The following is a 13034-nucleotide window of genomic DNA, read 5'->3' on the forward strand; positions in this document are numbered from 1 at the left end:
TGCTTCTCCAAGCCACGTACCTGGCAGGCGTAAACAACAGTCTGGCCGACAGACTGAGCAGAGTCATGCAACCGCACGAGTGGTCGCTCCATTCCAGAGTGGTACGCAAGATCTTCCGAGAGTGGGGCACCCCCTCGGTGGATCTTTTCGCCTCTCAGACCAACCACAAGCTGCCTCTGTTCTGTTCCAGACTTCAGACACACGGCAGGCTAGCGTCAGATGCCTTTCTCCTTCATTGGGGGACCGGCCTCCTGTATGCTTATCCTCCCATACCTTTGGTGGGGAAGACCTTACTGAAGCTCAAGCAAGACCGCGGCACCATGATTCTGATAGCGCCCTTTTGGCCCCGTCAGATCTGGTTCCCTCTTCTTCTGGAGTTGTCCTCCGAAGAACCGTGGAGATTGGAGTGTTTTCCGACTCTCATTTCGCAGAACGACGGAGCGTTGCTGCACCCCAACCTTCAATCCCTGGCTCTCACGGCCTGGATGTTGAGGGCGTAGACTTCGCTGCGTTGGGTCTGTCTGAGGGTGTCTCCCGGGTCTTGCTTGCCTCTAGGAAGGATTCCACTAAAAAGAGTTACTTTTTCAAGTGGAGGAGGTTTGTCGTTTGGTGTGAGAGCAAGGCCCTAGAACCTCGTTCTTGCCCTGCACAGAACCTGCTTGAATACCTTCTGCACTTATCAGAGTCTGGCCTCAAGACCAACTCAGTAAGGAATCACCTTAGTGCGATTAGTGCTTACCATTATCGTGTGGAAGGTAAAGCCATCTCTGGAGAGCCTTTAGTCGTTCGATTCATGAGAGGCTTGCTTTTGTCAAAGCCCCCTATCAAGCCTCCTACTGTGTCATGGGATCTCAACGTCGTCCTCACCCAGCTGATGAAACCTCCTTTTGAGCCACTGCATACCTGCCATCTGAAGTACTTGACCTGGAAGGTCATTTTCTTGGTGGCAGTTACTTCAGCTCGTAGGGTCAGTGAGCTTCAAGCCCTAGTAGCTCATGCTCCATATACTAAATTTCATCACAACAGAGTAGTGCTCCGCACTCACCCAAAGTTCCTGCCGAAGGTGGTGTCGGAGTTCCATCTTAACCAGTCAATTGTCTTGCCAACATTCTTCCCCAGGCCGCATACCCGCCCTGCTGAACGTCAGTTGCACACATTGGACTGCAAGAGAGCATTGGCCTTCTACTTGGAGCGGACACAGCCCAACAGACAGTCCGCCCAATTGTTTATTTCTTTCGACCCTAACAGGCTAGGGGTCGCTGTCGGGAAACGCACCATCTCCAATTGGCTAGCAGATTGCATTTCCTTCACTTACGCCCAGGCTGGGCTGGCTCTTGAGGGTCATGTCACGGCTCATAGTGTCAGAGCCATGGCAGCGTCGGTGGCCCACTTGAAGTCAGCCACTATTGAAGAGATCTGCAAGGCTGCGACGTGGTCATCTGTCCACACATTCACATCTCATTACTGCCTCCAGCAGGATACCCGACGCGACAGTCGGTTCGGGCAGTCGGTGTTGCAGAATCTGTTTGGGGTGTAAATCCAACTCCACCCTCCAGGACCCGAATTTATTCTGGTCAGGCTGCACTCTCAGTTAGTTGTTCTTCGTAGGTCAATTTCTGTTGTACCCTCGCCGTTGCGAGGTTCAATTGACCTGGGTTATTGTTTTGAGTGAACTGAGAGCTAGGGATACCCCAGTCGTGAGAACAAGCAGCCTGCTTGTCCTCGGAGAAAGGGTATGATACATACCTGTAGCAGTTGTTCTCCGAGGACAGCAGGCTGATTGTTCTCACCTACCCTCCCTCCTCCCCTTTGGAGTTGTGTGTTTCATATTTTATTGCTTGTCATTCAACTGGCGGGAGCGGTCGCGCACGGGCGGGAAGGCGGCCGCGCATGCGCGGTGGGCGTGGCCTGCGTGCCGACCGTCCCGCGAAGCTTCTTCCGGTTGGTGGGGGCTGCCGCGGACGTCAACCCAGTCGTGAGAACAATCAGCCTGCTGTCCTCGGAGAACAACTGCTACAGGTATGTATCATACCCTATACAGTGCACTCTATTTAAGTGCACGTCGGATAAGAGCATGCTCTGTTTAACTGCATGCCATACTTCGGTCTCGTTTTTAGCACCATCAATTTCTATGGGGACAAACTTCGGTTTAGCGCACCACTGATAAGTGCAAGATTCGCTTATATGCCTGGTTCAAGACCGCTCCTATGCAGGAAAGACTCCACATAAGCGTGCGCATGGAATATGGAAGCCGATTGGCACGTGACAACCAACAAGATTTCAAATTTACTGCCTCTTTAAGTGCCACAGGCAGAATAAGCGAAAGAATGTTGTTAGAGTGTACACCAGGGTCGTCGTCGCGGCGGAACTGTAAGACTTTAACACTGGCTGAACGAATAGAAGTTCTTAAAATATTAGAAAACAAACAAAGTCAAGCATCTACTGCTAAAGAATATGGTGTCAATCCCAGTCAAATTTCACGTGTCTTGAAGCAGAAAGACCAGCTTCTGGAAGACTGGTAAAACAATACAAATCCACAACGGAAACGAAAACGGGCTGGAAAAGCTGAGGAGGTAGAAGATGTTCTTCTTTGGTGGTTTTCTCGAGTCAGTAGCAGACAGTTTCCTGTCAGTGGTCCACTGCTTATGGAGAAAGCTAACCAGCTAGCTGACAGTCTTGGACTAACTGAATTCAAAGCCACTGTTGGATGGTTGGAAAAATAGAATGAGAGGAACAGCATAAAATTCAAGAAACAGCATGGTGAGAAACAAGATGCTGATGACTTTGGTGCTAAAAATTGGGTTGTTTCAGTTCTTCCTACCATCTTAAACGAGTTTGCACCTCGTGACATTTTCAGTGCTGACAAAAATGGTCTCTACTGGCGAGCGATTCCTGATGGAACACTTGCATTCAAACATGCTGAAACTACTGGAGGTAAAACATCGAAGGACCGACTGACGATCCTCCTTTGCTGTAATAGTGAGAAGTTGGAACCCCTTGTCACTGGAAAGAGCAAACAGCCCCGTTGCTTCAAGAAAGTTAAGCGACTTCCTGTGTCATACGAGGCTAACGCAAATTCATGGATGACTGGGGAAATTTGGAAGCAGTGGCTAAAGAAGTTAGACACTAGAATGCGGGCATAAAAGCGTCAGATTTTGCTGCTTTGTGATAATTGTGCTGCACACAGGGATGATGTCAGGCTGTCTAACGTCAAGGAGGTCTTCCTGCCATCAAACACTACCTCTCTGATCCAACCTATGGATCAGGGCATAATAGCCAATTCAAACAACATTATCGGGCTCTTGTGCTATGTCGTCTGATGAGCGTTATGAACAGACTGATGATGGAACAGATGAAGAAATGAGCAGTGAGGCACATGCTGATGAAATTCAACAACCTCCTCCTGTCACTTTTGCAAGAGCGCTGGAGAGTCTCAATACCGTGCGGGTCTATCTGGAGGCCACTGGATATCAGTGCTATGACAGTTTTTACCGTCTGGGAGACGTAGTCTATGGAACTCACAGACCCAAGAGTGTACAGAGGACTATAACTGATTACTTCACGTAAGCCTAACGTCAGTTAACGGCGACTGTATACTGTACGTATAATAATAAACAGTACTGTACATATGTTTATCAGATGTCAAGCTTCTTTGGGTCACAACGGTTAAGTGCACGCCCTGGTTAACTGCATGCATTTCTTTAGTCCCAGACCCTTGCACTTAAGCGGATTGCACTGTATATATAAAAAAATATACCAATATGCTGCCTAAGCACTATTCTGTAACTAAGCAATTTTTGATATTGCGTAGTTTTAGGTGGGCATACATATGATATCTGGGTGGGATGCACAATTATGTGCATAATTTATTGAATACCAAGTAAATGCACACGAGTACTGTGATTTCTATGTGTATCACTGGACTTTAGGCATGAGCATTTACACCAGCTCTGTGGCTGGCGTAAATGCTCGCGCTTAAGTGGATATGTGAATATACTGTGGTACACTAGTATTCTGTAATGGAAAGTAGGTGTCTACTTTCCTTTATACAGTATGCACCAGTTAGTCACCCTCTGGGCACCTGTGTATAGATGCACATTGTTATAGAATTATTCCCTATATGATAGCAGAAAAAAATCAAATTGGCCCATTCAGTCTGCCCAATTGAGATTCTTCCACTTGGATAGGTGAGCATATAAATTCCCGTAGGCAACTCAACATCAGTTCTCCCTACAGTCTTATCTTTTACCTAACTTATGTGGTTATCAAACCAAGTGCTAACTACTGAGTCCTTTGATTTCAAAATTTATCAGCAGCCAGTACATAACATTTGGCCCAACATCTCAATGTTGGGCTATTTTCTGACAAGCAAAGGCATGAAATGTCTATATAAACCTGTTTAATATCTGCAATTGTTGGTTTTCCAGAATATTCTTACAGGCAAACCAGTGAAGCTCTCTGACAGTCATTTCCTCAGCACTGTGACAGAAGGCAAGGAAGAACGATACAACAGTCAGTCCAGCTTGGGTAAGGCTTTTTCTTAAATAAAGGCATTTCAGAAATTTGAGAAGTATAATAATTCATTTCGATATGGGTATCTGTCCATCTGCCACCGCAGGAGCTGTCCAGACCATGGTGCTAAACAACAGTGAAATATGAGGGTGATTTTTCTAAGGGATTTCTGTGGGTAAACAAGGACCTATGGTAAAAGTACACAGAGATGGGACAAGAATGGTCAGGAGAGACAGAGTATATGTGGAGTTTTTATTATGGAAGTTCCAATTGTATTTTAAGGGTGTAATTTTATAAGAAGGGCACCAACATTTAGGCACCAAGAACACACATAAATGACTGGAATACTAGCATATACATGTGTATGTGTTCACATACACACGTAACTCAACATTCTGGCTACATACTATTCTATATGCTGGAGCCTAATTGTAATAGTGTGTAGTTTGAGAGTTGGTGTAAACATGGGCACAGTCTGGGAGGCACATGGGCGGGATGCAGAGTTAGGCATGTAAATTATAGAATACTACCATTTACATTGCCTTTTTCAACCATCTTCTTTTTTGTTTGATTCACACTGGATGCTGGTGGAATCATGGGACCTGTTCAAATTAGGGGATGTGGTTTTTAGGATTTTGCATAGAGAAGCCCCTTACTATCTTGTGAAACTGGTCAATATTTTTTGTTGTTGAGCATTTTATTGATTCAATGGCAAGGTAGTACAATAGCAACAGAGAACAAGATAACAGTATACATTCTATGAAGGCTTACTGTAAATGAACAAAGGTGGTAACCCCACCCCAACCCAAAACAAAAACTGTTCAATATTTCTATTAGCTATAAGTCTGGTTGTTTAAGGGAACAACATTTATTGTACTATCCATCAGTATGTAATGTTAGGTTTAAGAGCTTGTTGGCCACTTCTATCTCTTATAAGGCAATATTATTTTGGAATTCATTACCGTTAGACCTTCGAAAGATAAGCAATTATTTACTTTTTAGAAAGTCACTTAAGACTTTTAATTTCAGAAGTATTTTAATGTTTAATCCAGATATTTATTTATTTATTAGGATTTATTTACCGCCTTTTTGAAAGAATTCACTCAAGGTGGTGTACAGCAAGAATAAGTCAAATATAAACAATAGACAATTACAGCAGTAAAGATAGTCAAACAATACAAAGTATGACATAGTATGCTACATTACAATGCCAACACAATAAAACATTTAATACGCAGCACAGGGCGTAAGCAAAGATGGAACATATAGATAGATAAGAAAGAGTAACAGGAGTAAGAAAATAAGGGACAAGTTTAAAGAAAGCTGCTTGAACATTATCTTAGCTAGGGTAGGAGTGGACAAACATGTCCTGCTATAGTATGTGCATCCGGTGTCATTTACGTCTTCCGTTTTATGTCTGTATCTGCTAATATGACTGATGTATCTTCTGAACGTTTGTTTTATTCTTGACTCTTGTGACCCGCTTAGAACTATCTATGGTATTAGCAGGATATAAGACCAGTGTAAAGTAAAGTACGGTAAAAATCTTAGTTGCAAGCATTTACACTAACTAGCTCTATGGATGGCATAGGTGCTCATGCCTAAATTATAGTTGCATATTTTGCCTCTTACACTGATATTCTCTAAAGAAATGTAGGCACCTAATTTATAGAATAAGGCTCCAGAGAAGCGGCACTTAAAAATAGGCACCTCTTTATAGAATTGCCTTCCACATGTTTACCTGTGTTAAAGCAGTTGCAAGTGTATGCACCAAAAATAGTACTCTTTGCACATGGGGTTTCTCTCTAAAAATGGTCTAGCAGACCCCATGGGTAGTTTGAGTTGCCCCACATAAAACTCCTAGGTTTATTGGGCCCAGTATTCAGCTGGTGGCGGTCAGCATTTTGCTAACCGCCACTGGCATTACACCCAGAAATTCAATGCCAGGCTATGTCCGGGCTCTGGGATTGAATTTCCAGGTATATGAATCTGGTGAAAACAAAGCCAGTTAAGTGCAATATTTGACACGTAACCATCTATGAAGAATGGCATAAAGGTAGGACTGTGTTTTATATGGTCCTTTGAATGCGGTTACCTTAACTGGTTAAGTGCTGACTCCTTCCCAGAACACCCCCAAAATTGGGTAAGAGCTTGTTCTATAAAGGAACCTGGGCACCTAGCTTCCATTATAGAATCCTTATTGACACGCCTAAGATCTAGGTGCCTGCACTTACACCAGTGCCTAAATGGAGCAGGCACTTGTGTAGCTTACAGTATTCTATAAGTTACACATCCAAGTTGGAGCCCCGCCTAAGTACTGCCCATGCTCCATCCCTATGTATGCCCCCTTGCAAATATGCACTCTGTAAGTTAAGCGGGTACCTGCAGAATGGCGCTTAGGCAGAATTTTTGTATTTACACGAGTATGCACTATTATTCCAAACAATTAATGCATGAAACAGATCTGTAAATGTGGGCACCATGGTTATAGACTTGCCCTTCACACGTCACTGTTATATGATTATGAAGACTCCCTCTCTCCTGGGTTTTGAATGCTGTAACTTCTGCGTCCCCCGCCTTTAGCTATCTTGAGGAACAGAATCTCTAAAATAAAACCCAGATCTCTCACATGGGAATGTGTAGCTTCTCCATTTAAAATAACAGTGTCTATGTCATTGATCCTATGAACCAATACTAGAGACTGCACAGTATATAAGGGTTCTGAACATCTAGTAATTGAGACCATAGGTTTTTTTTTCCTGGTCTAGCAATTTCCTCTTGTTGCTTTAGACTACTTGCTCAGTGTGAACTGGCTTTTATTGGGCTACAGTGCCAGGAGCCTTTATTTGCAGCTACCCTATTTGTACCCTTCATAACCTACTTTTAGGCCAGACATTACAGTGACAGATTTCCTTCTGAAACCCTGTAATCAGAGGTCCTAAATCCAGCCACTAGGTGTCATCAGTGTGTAATGATTGGGTTCCCTCCACGTCGTGGTGTGAACTGTGAATGCTGCCTCTGCATCATCCCCAGCCCTTCCTGGTCCCAGGAATAGAGGAGTGTACCAGAAGAATAACCATGGTGCTTCCACATGACAATGCTGTATACTTCCATGGAGCCACAGAGTTGGCCAAGATCACAGGATTTTGTATTCAGATTCTAAAATGGTGGTGGGAGGCGGGGCTGGTGGTTGGGAGGCAGGGATAGTGCTGGGCAGACTTATACGGTCTGTGCCAGGGCTGGTGGTTGGGAGGCGGGAATAATGCTGGGCAGACTTATACGATCTGTACCAGAGCTGGTGGTGGGAGGCGGGGCTGGTGGTTGGGAGGCGGGGATAGTGCTGGGCAGACTTATACGGTCTGTGCCCTGAAGAGGACAGGTACAAATCAAGGTAGGGTATACACAAAAAGTAGTACATATGAGTTTATCTTGTTGGGCGGACTGGATGGACCGTGCAGGTCTTTTTCTGCCGTCATCTACTATGTTACTATGAGGCATATTTTCAAAGCACTTAGCCTTCCAAAGTTCCATAGAAACCTATGGAACTTTGGAAGGCTAAGTGCTTTGAAAATATGCCTCTATGTCAGATATTAGGTCATATGAGTAGCATGTTATTGATTAAAATACTAGCAATTTAGAAATAGTTTATAATGTCTGTGTTTTGTTACTTGGAAAGTGAACCAGATGCTAATTCTTCAATGTACTTTTCAGTGAGCGATGATGCCCATAGCACCACAAGCAGTACCGGGAAAGTGAGAAGGAAAAGAAAAAACAGAAAATTCGTGGACAAAGAAGCTAAGCTACCTGTACGTCTTCCTGCCTGCTTCTGGATCTGTACTCTCCTGCTCTTGCATGCCGCCCAGGACCCAGATGAGTACATTAACGCGATATCGCGTTAATGCAATCATCCAGGTCCCGACTCCCAGCACACAGGGGCACCAGAGCAGGAGAGGACAGAGCGAGGGAGCAGCACAGCAGTGACTCAGAGACAGAAAGGTTTAGGGGTGGGCGGTGGCGGCCCAGGGAGGGGCGCATGTGGCGGTCCAGTCCTGCCCCGGGCCCGGCTGTGTATCTTGGTGGCCCTGGTCTGTTATTGAGATGGACATGAGGGAATCCATTGCTTGCGCTGGGATTGGTAGCATGGAATGTTGCTACTAATTGGGTTTCTGCCAGGTACTTGTGATCTGGATTGAAAGCAGGATAGTGGGCTAGATGGACCATTGGTCTGACCCAGTATGGCTATTTTTATGTTATTTAAGCTTTTGAAAATTAAAATATCAATATTTTACCACTATGGAACATTCTTTAAAATTATTTCACTATTGCTTTTAAGTGTTCAAAAGCCCTGGATATGTTTGTTTCTTGGTAGAAAATAGCAAATTCAAACAAGCAATTGGTATGAGTGGCATAAAGTCTGTAGCTCATTTTTGATTATACAGTGAGGTTTGGCACTGAGGTTAGAGCTCGACTGAAATTTTGATTTCTGTTTAGTTTGTGGTGCCGAAAACTGACCCGAACAGCTGTTTTCCCGGCAAGTTTCGATCCACCGAAAACAGCTGTGTTGAGTTTCTGTGGTTTAGCAAAAACTGTGCCCCATTTTATGAGGTCACTGAACCCGGCACTCTAGCAGCCTCCTCTCCTCCGCGCACTCCTTCCTGCCCCACACCACTGCCGTGAAAACAGTGTTGCTTTTCACCCAGCCCAAAGCATCACTCTGAAGCAGGAAGTTCTGAGGTGGAGCGTGGGTTCCTCGGTCTTTGTTTTTCCACAGAGCAGGGAGGACGCATCATCATGTTCTCTTTCCAGTGCGAGATTTTCTCTAATCTATAGTGCCTTCCCGTGTGGGTATTTTTGTCCCTTTCAGTAATTTTTTTCCTTACTCCTAATTTTATTCTTTTCCTTTTTATTTTCTTCCTTTTTTGTGGGTTGCTGGGCCCTTTTAGGCTGGAGCACCAACCTTAGTTTGAATGCTGCCCCTTATTACTGTTCACAATTGAGTTTAATTTGGCCACGATTCTTTTCTCGATGTCCAAGGAGGAGACCCCTAGTGGCTTCAAAAGTTGCACCCAATATAATCGGGTGATTTCTGTGACAGACCCACACAGTTGGTGCATCAGGTGCCTTAGGCCTAGCCATGAGCCTAACTCTTGTTCTGTTTGTTTGCAAAGGCAGTTGAGGACACAGAGGGCATGGCAAGTTCAACATGAGAGACTTTTTGGCTCCTCAAAGGCCAAGACATTGTCACTGGAAGCATTGACCTTGATGGCTGATAAGAATTCATCTACCACTGGGAGTGCACTAGCATTGAGAAGGTCTCCCCCTCTCTCGACACTGGGTGCTAAAAGTAGGCCCTGGTACCAGTCAGCATCGGACTCAACACCAAGGGTACATACGGGTATGAAGTCATCCTCATCAGCACCCAAGAAGCATAAGCATTTATCTTCATCGATGCATGGTGTCAGGAGCTCCGGGGCATCAGCATCGCAGGTACCTGAGAAGAGCCGACACTGAGAAGAACACTCCCCCTCTTTGGAAGAGGTGCCGGGGCACAAGTCTCTGGTTGGGCACTGACGCCTTCTCCAGCTGCCTCTGCCCCGGCTTCCCTGCCTGTGCCAATGCCTATCTTCAGTGAGTGGTTCTGAACCATGCTCAGGAAGGAGCTGGCACAGATGCCGCAGTTGCAATCCACTCAGCATCAAGGGCATTTGCACCAACTGCAGATCAGCCCCAGATTCTTCCTGAGGCTTCATGTATGCCTGCGGAAATATCCTCAACGTCAGCACCTCAAAAGGTGTCGACATCGACACATACAGTACCACTCTCAATGTAGGGGGAAGAAGCATCCCTGGAGTCTGAGGGTAGGGCTGTACCTCGGCTTTTACGGGGCATGGACATAAGTACATAAGTAGTGCCATACTGGGAAAGACCAAAGGTCCATCTAGCCCAGCATCCTGTCACCGACAGTGGCCAATCCAGGTCAAGGGCACCTGGCACGCTCCCCAAACGTAAAAACATTCCAGACAAGTTATACCTAAAAATGCGGAATTTTTCCAAGTCCATTTAATAGCGGTCTATGGACTTGTCCTTTAGGAATCTATCTAACCCCTTTTTAAACTCCGTCAAGCTAACCGCAGTTCCATTCAGCTAAGGCAGGCACAGACTCAGTCCAATCAGAGTACGGTGAGGAGTCTGAATGGTACCGCTCATGGGACTCAGAAGAAGACCCTCATTACTTCTTGGAGGAGGAGTTTTATGGGGTACCTTCTGATCCCTCCCTGCCTCAAGAGACATAAATCTCTACAAGAGGGTCTCTCTTTAACTGGTTTCGTCAAGGAGATGGCTTCTGCCATCCCATTTAAGTTACAGATGGAGGAAGAGCCTAGGGCAGAGATGTTATCTGTTCTGGTCTACGAGTCATCTCTTAAGGAAGGGGCCATGGTATCATTACATCCTATCCTTAGAGATGCACTGACAAAGAACTGGGAACCTCTCCTTCAGTGTAGGTCGCACCTAAGAAGGTGGATATACAGTATCATATCGAGGCTCCCAGGTTTGAGAGGGCTCAACTACCTCACCACTCTATGGTTGTTGAATCCAACCTCAAACGAGCTAAGGGCTCCAGGACTCATGCATCGGCTGCCACAGGTAGAGAGGCATGGACATTAGACTCATTTGGGAGGAAAGCTTTTCAGACCTTGATGCTCATTGCCCGCATTCAGTCCTACCAGCTGTACACGAGCCACAAGACACTAAGTCTCACGGATTCTCTCCTACAGGACCAGATCGCAAATCTTCACTAGTTGGTCAGTAAGCAGCTGGAGTGTAGGAAGTATCTAGCCAAGGGCACATATAATTCTTTTGATATTGCATCCAGACTTTCCCCATGAATGTGGGAATTCGCAGACTCTCGTGGCTGCGTGTCTCTGACCTGGAACCAGCGGTTCAAAAGAGGTTGGTGGATGTGCCTTGCCGAGGAGACAGTGTTTCTGGGGATAAGGTGGCGGAGGTCGCTGACCTCATAAAGAAGCATACTGATACCATTCAAACCCTATCTCAGCACCCTCCAGCTGCAACCTCTTCATCCAAGCTAACATACTCAGCCTCGCCAGTCCCAACCTTAGAAGTCCTATCTGGCTCACAGTCAAAGCAAGGGATGAGCTTATGACTGGCTCCAGGAGAGCATAGCTGCACTCAAAGTAACTGTTCCAGAGAGCCTACTGGTAGGGGGATGGCTAAATATTTTCTAGCTCTGGTGGCCCCTTGTAACCTCTGACCGGTGGGTTCTTCAAACAGTCCGTCTCGATTATGCCCTGCATTGGTGTTAAACACCACCAAATTTCCCACTGAGAACATCGTTCATCAGCTGTCAGCACAAGCAGGTATTTGTAGGGGAAATCTCTGCCCTTCAACAGGCCAGTGCAGTTGAACCTGTGCCACCAGGGGAAGAAGGGAAAGGATTCTAATCCAGGCACTTCCTTGTGCCTAAAAAGACAGGTGAATTTTCCCCCATCCTAGCCCTAAGGGCGTTGAACAAATTCCTAGTCAAGAAAAGTTCATGATGATTTCCCTGGGCACCCGTCTTCCCATGATTCAGGAAAAAGATTGGCTATGCTCTCTCAACTTAAAGGATACCTATACCCACATTTCGATACTTCATAGTCACAGGAAGTATCTGAGATTCCGAATAGGGAAACACCGCTACTAGTATCACATTCTGCCCTTTGGCCTCGCATCAGCTCCCAGGGTATTCCCAAGGGCCAAATTCTATAAATTATGAGTTAAAAATCATCGCCGAAAAACCACATGGTTAGCGTGATTCTATAAACTACACCTAAAGTTAGGCGTAGTTTATAGAATGTGCTCATGTGCCATTCTTGTGACTAAAATTTATGCGCACCCAATTAGGCCACCTAAAACCAGGCATAAATAACCTGCGCCTAAGTTAGGCACAGATTGGGTGTATTCCATAATAGTGCGCATTGTTTTTTGAAATGCCCACAACCCACCCATGGCCACACACCTTTTTTGACTACGTGCATTAGAATTTATGGGCACTGCATTGTAGAAAACACCTAGAAAGTTGTGTGCGTACATTCTAATTAAAGCCAATTAGTGCCGCTAATTGGTTGTTGTGACGAAACAGGGGATTTATGCCTGTAACTTCTTATGTGAAAGTATGTTCCGTAGTGCATTTCCTTGTTTAGCCAGCAGATGGTGACTGTCTTTTTTTTGTAAAGCTGTTACACAGGTGACAGCTTTTTCCCGCCCAAGCTGTGAGGTAATTTTTAGTCAGGTAGGGAGAGGAGAGAGAAAGATCTCTTCACTGAGGACCTGTGAGTAGTTATGTTTTATAACCTGCGAGCAGCTATATTTCCTGAACTCCCTAGGTACTACTTAGATAGTAAACAAATGTTTAGTTAGTCTTAATATTGATACCTGTTTGATTTACCTATTATTGTTGCTATATTTTCACCATTTTTTCCTCTTACCGTTCACTGTTCAATTTCCTGACAATAAACCTT

The 13034-nt window shown here is 45.2% G+C and overlaps 1 protein-coding gene across 3 annotated transcripts in view; it reads left to right on the forward strand.

The window, feature by feature from the left end:
- Positions 1-13034, forward strand: part of DZANK1 (double zinc ribbon and ankyrin repeat domains 1) — a 179695-nt gene that overhangs the window by 150232 nt on the left and 16429 nt on the right. For all 3 annotated transcript variants that reach the window (XM_030196241.1, XM_030196243.1, XM_030196242.1), the window contains 2 exons: positions 4428-4527; positions 8224-8318. In XM_030196241.1, the coding sequence (XP_030052101.1) occupies positions 4428-4527; positions 8224-8318 (195 nt within the window). The remainder of the gene's footprint in view (positions 1-4427; positions 4528-8223; positions 8319-13034) is intronic.

This window comes from Microcaecilia unicolor, chromosome 3 (genome assembly GCF_901765095.1).
Source record: "Microcaecilia unicolor chromosome 3, aMicUni1.1, whole genome shotgun sequence".
Classification (NCBI taxonomy): domain Eukaryota; kingdom Metazoa; phylum Chordata; class Amphibia; order Gymnophiona; family Siphonopidae; genus Microcaecilia; species Microcaecilia unicolor.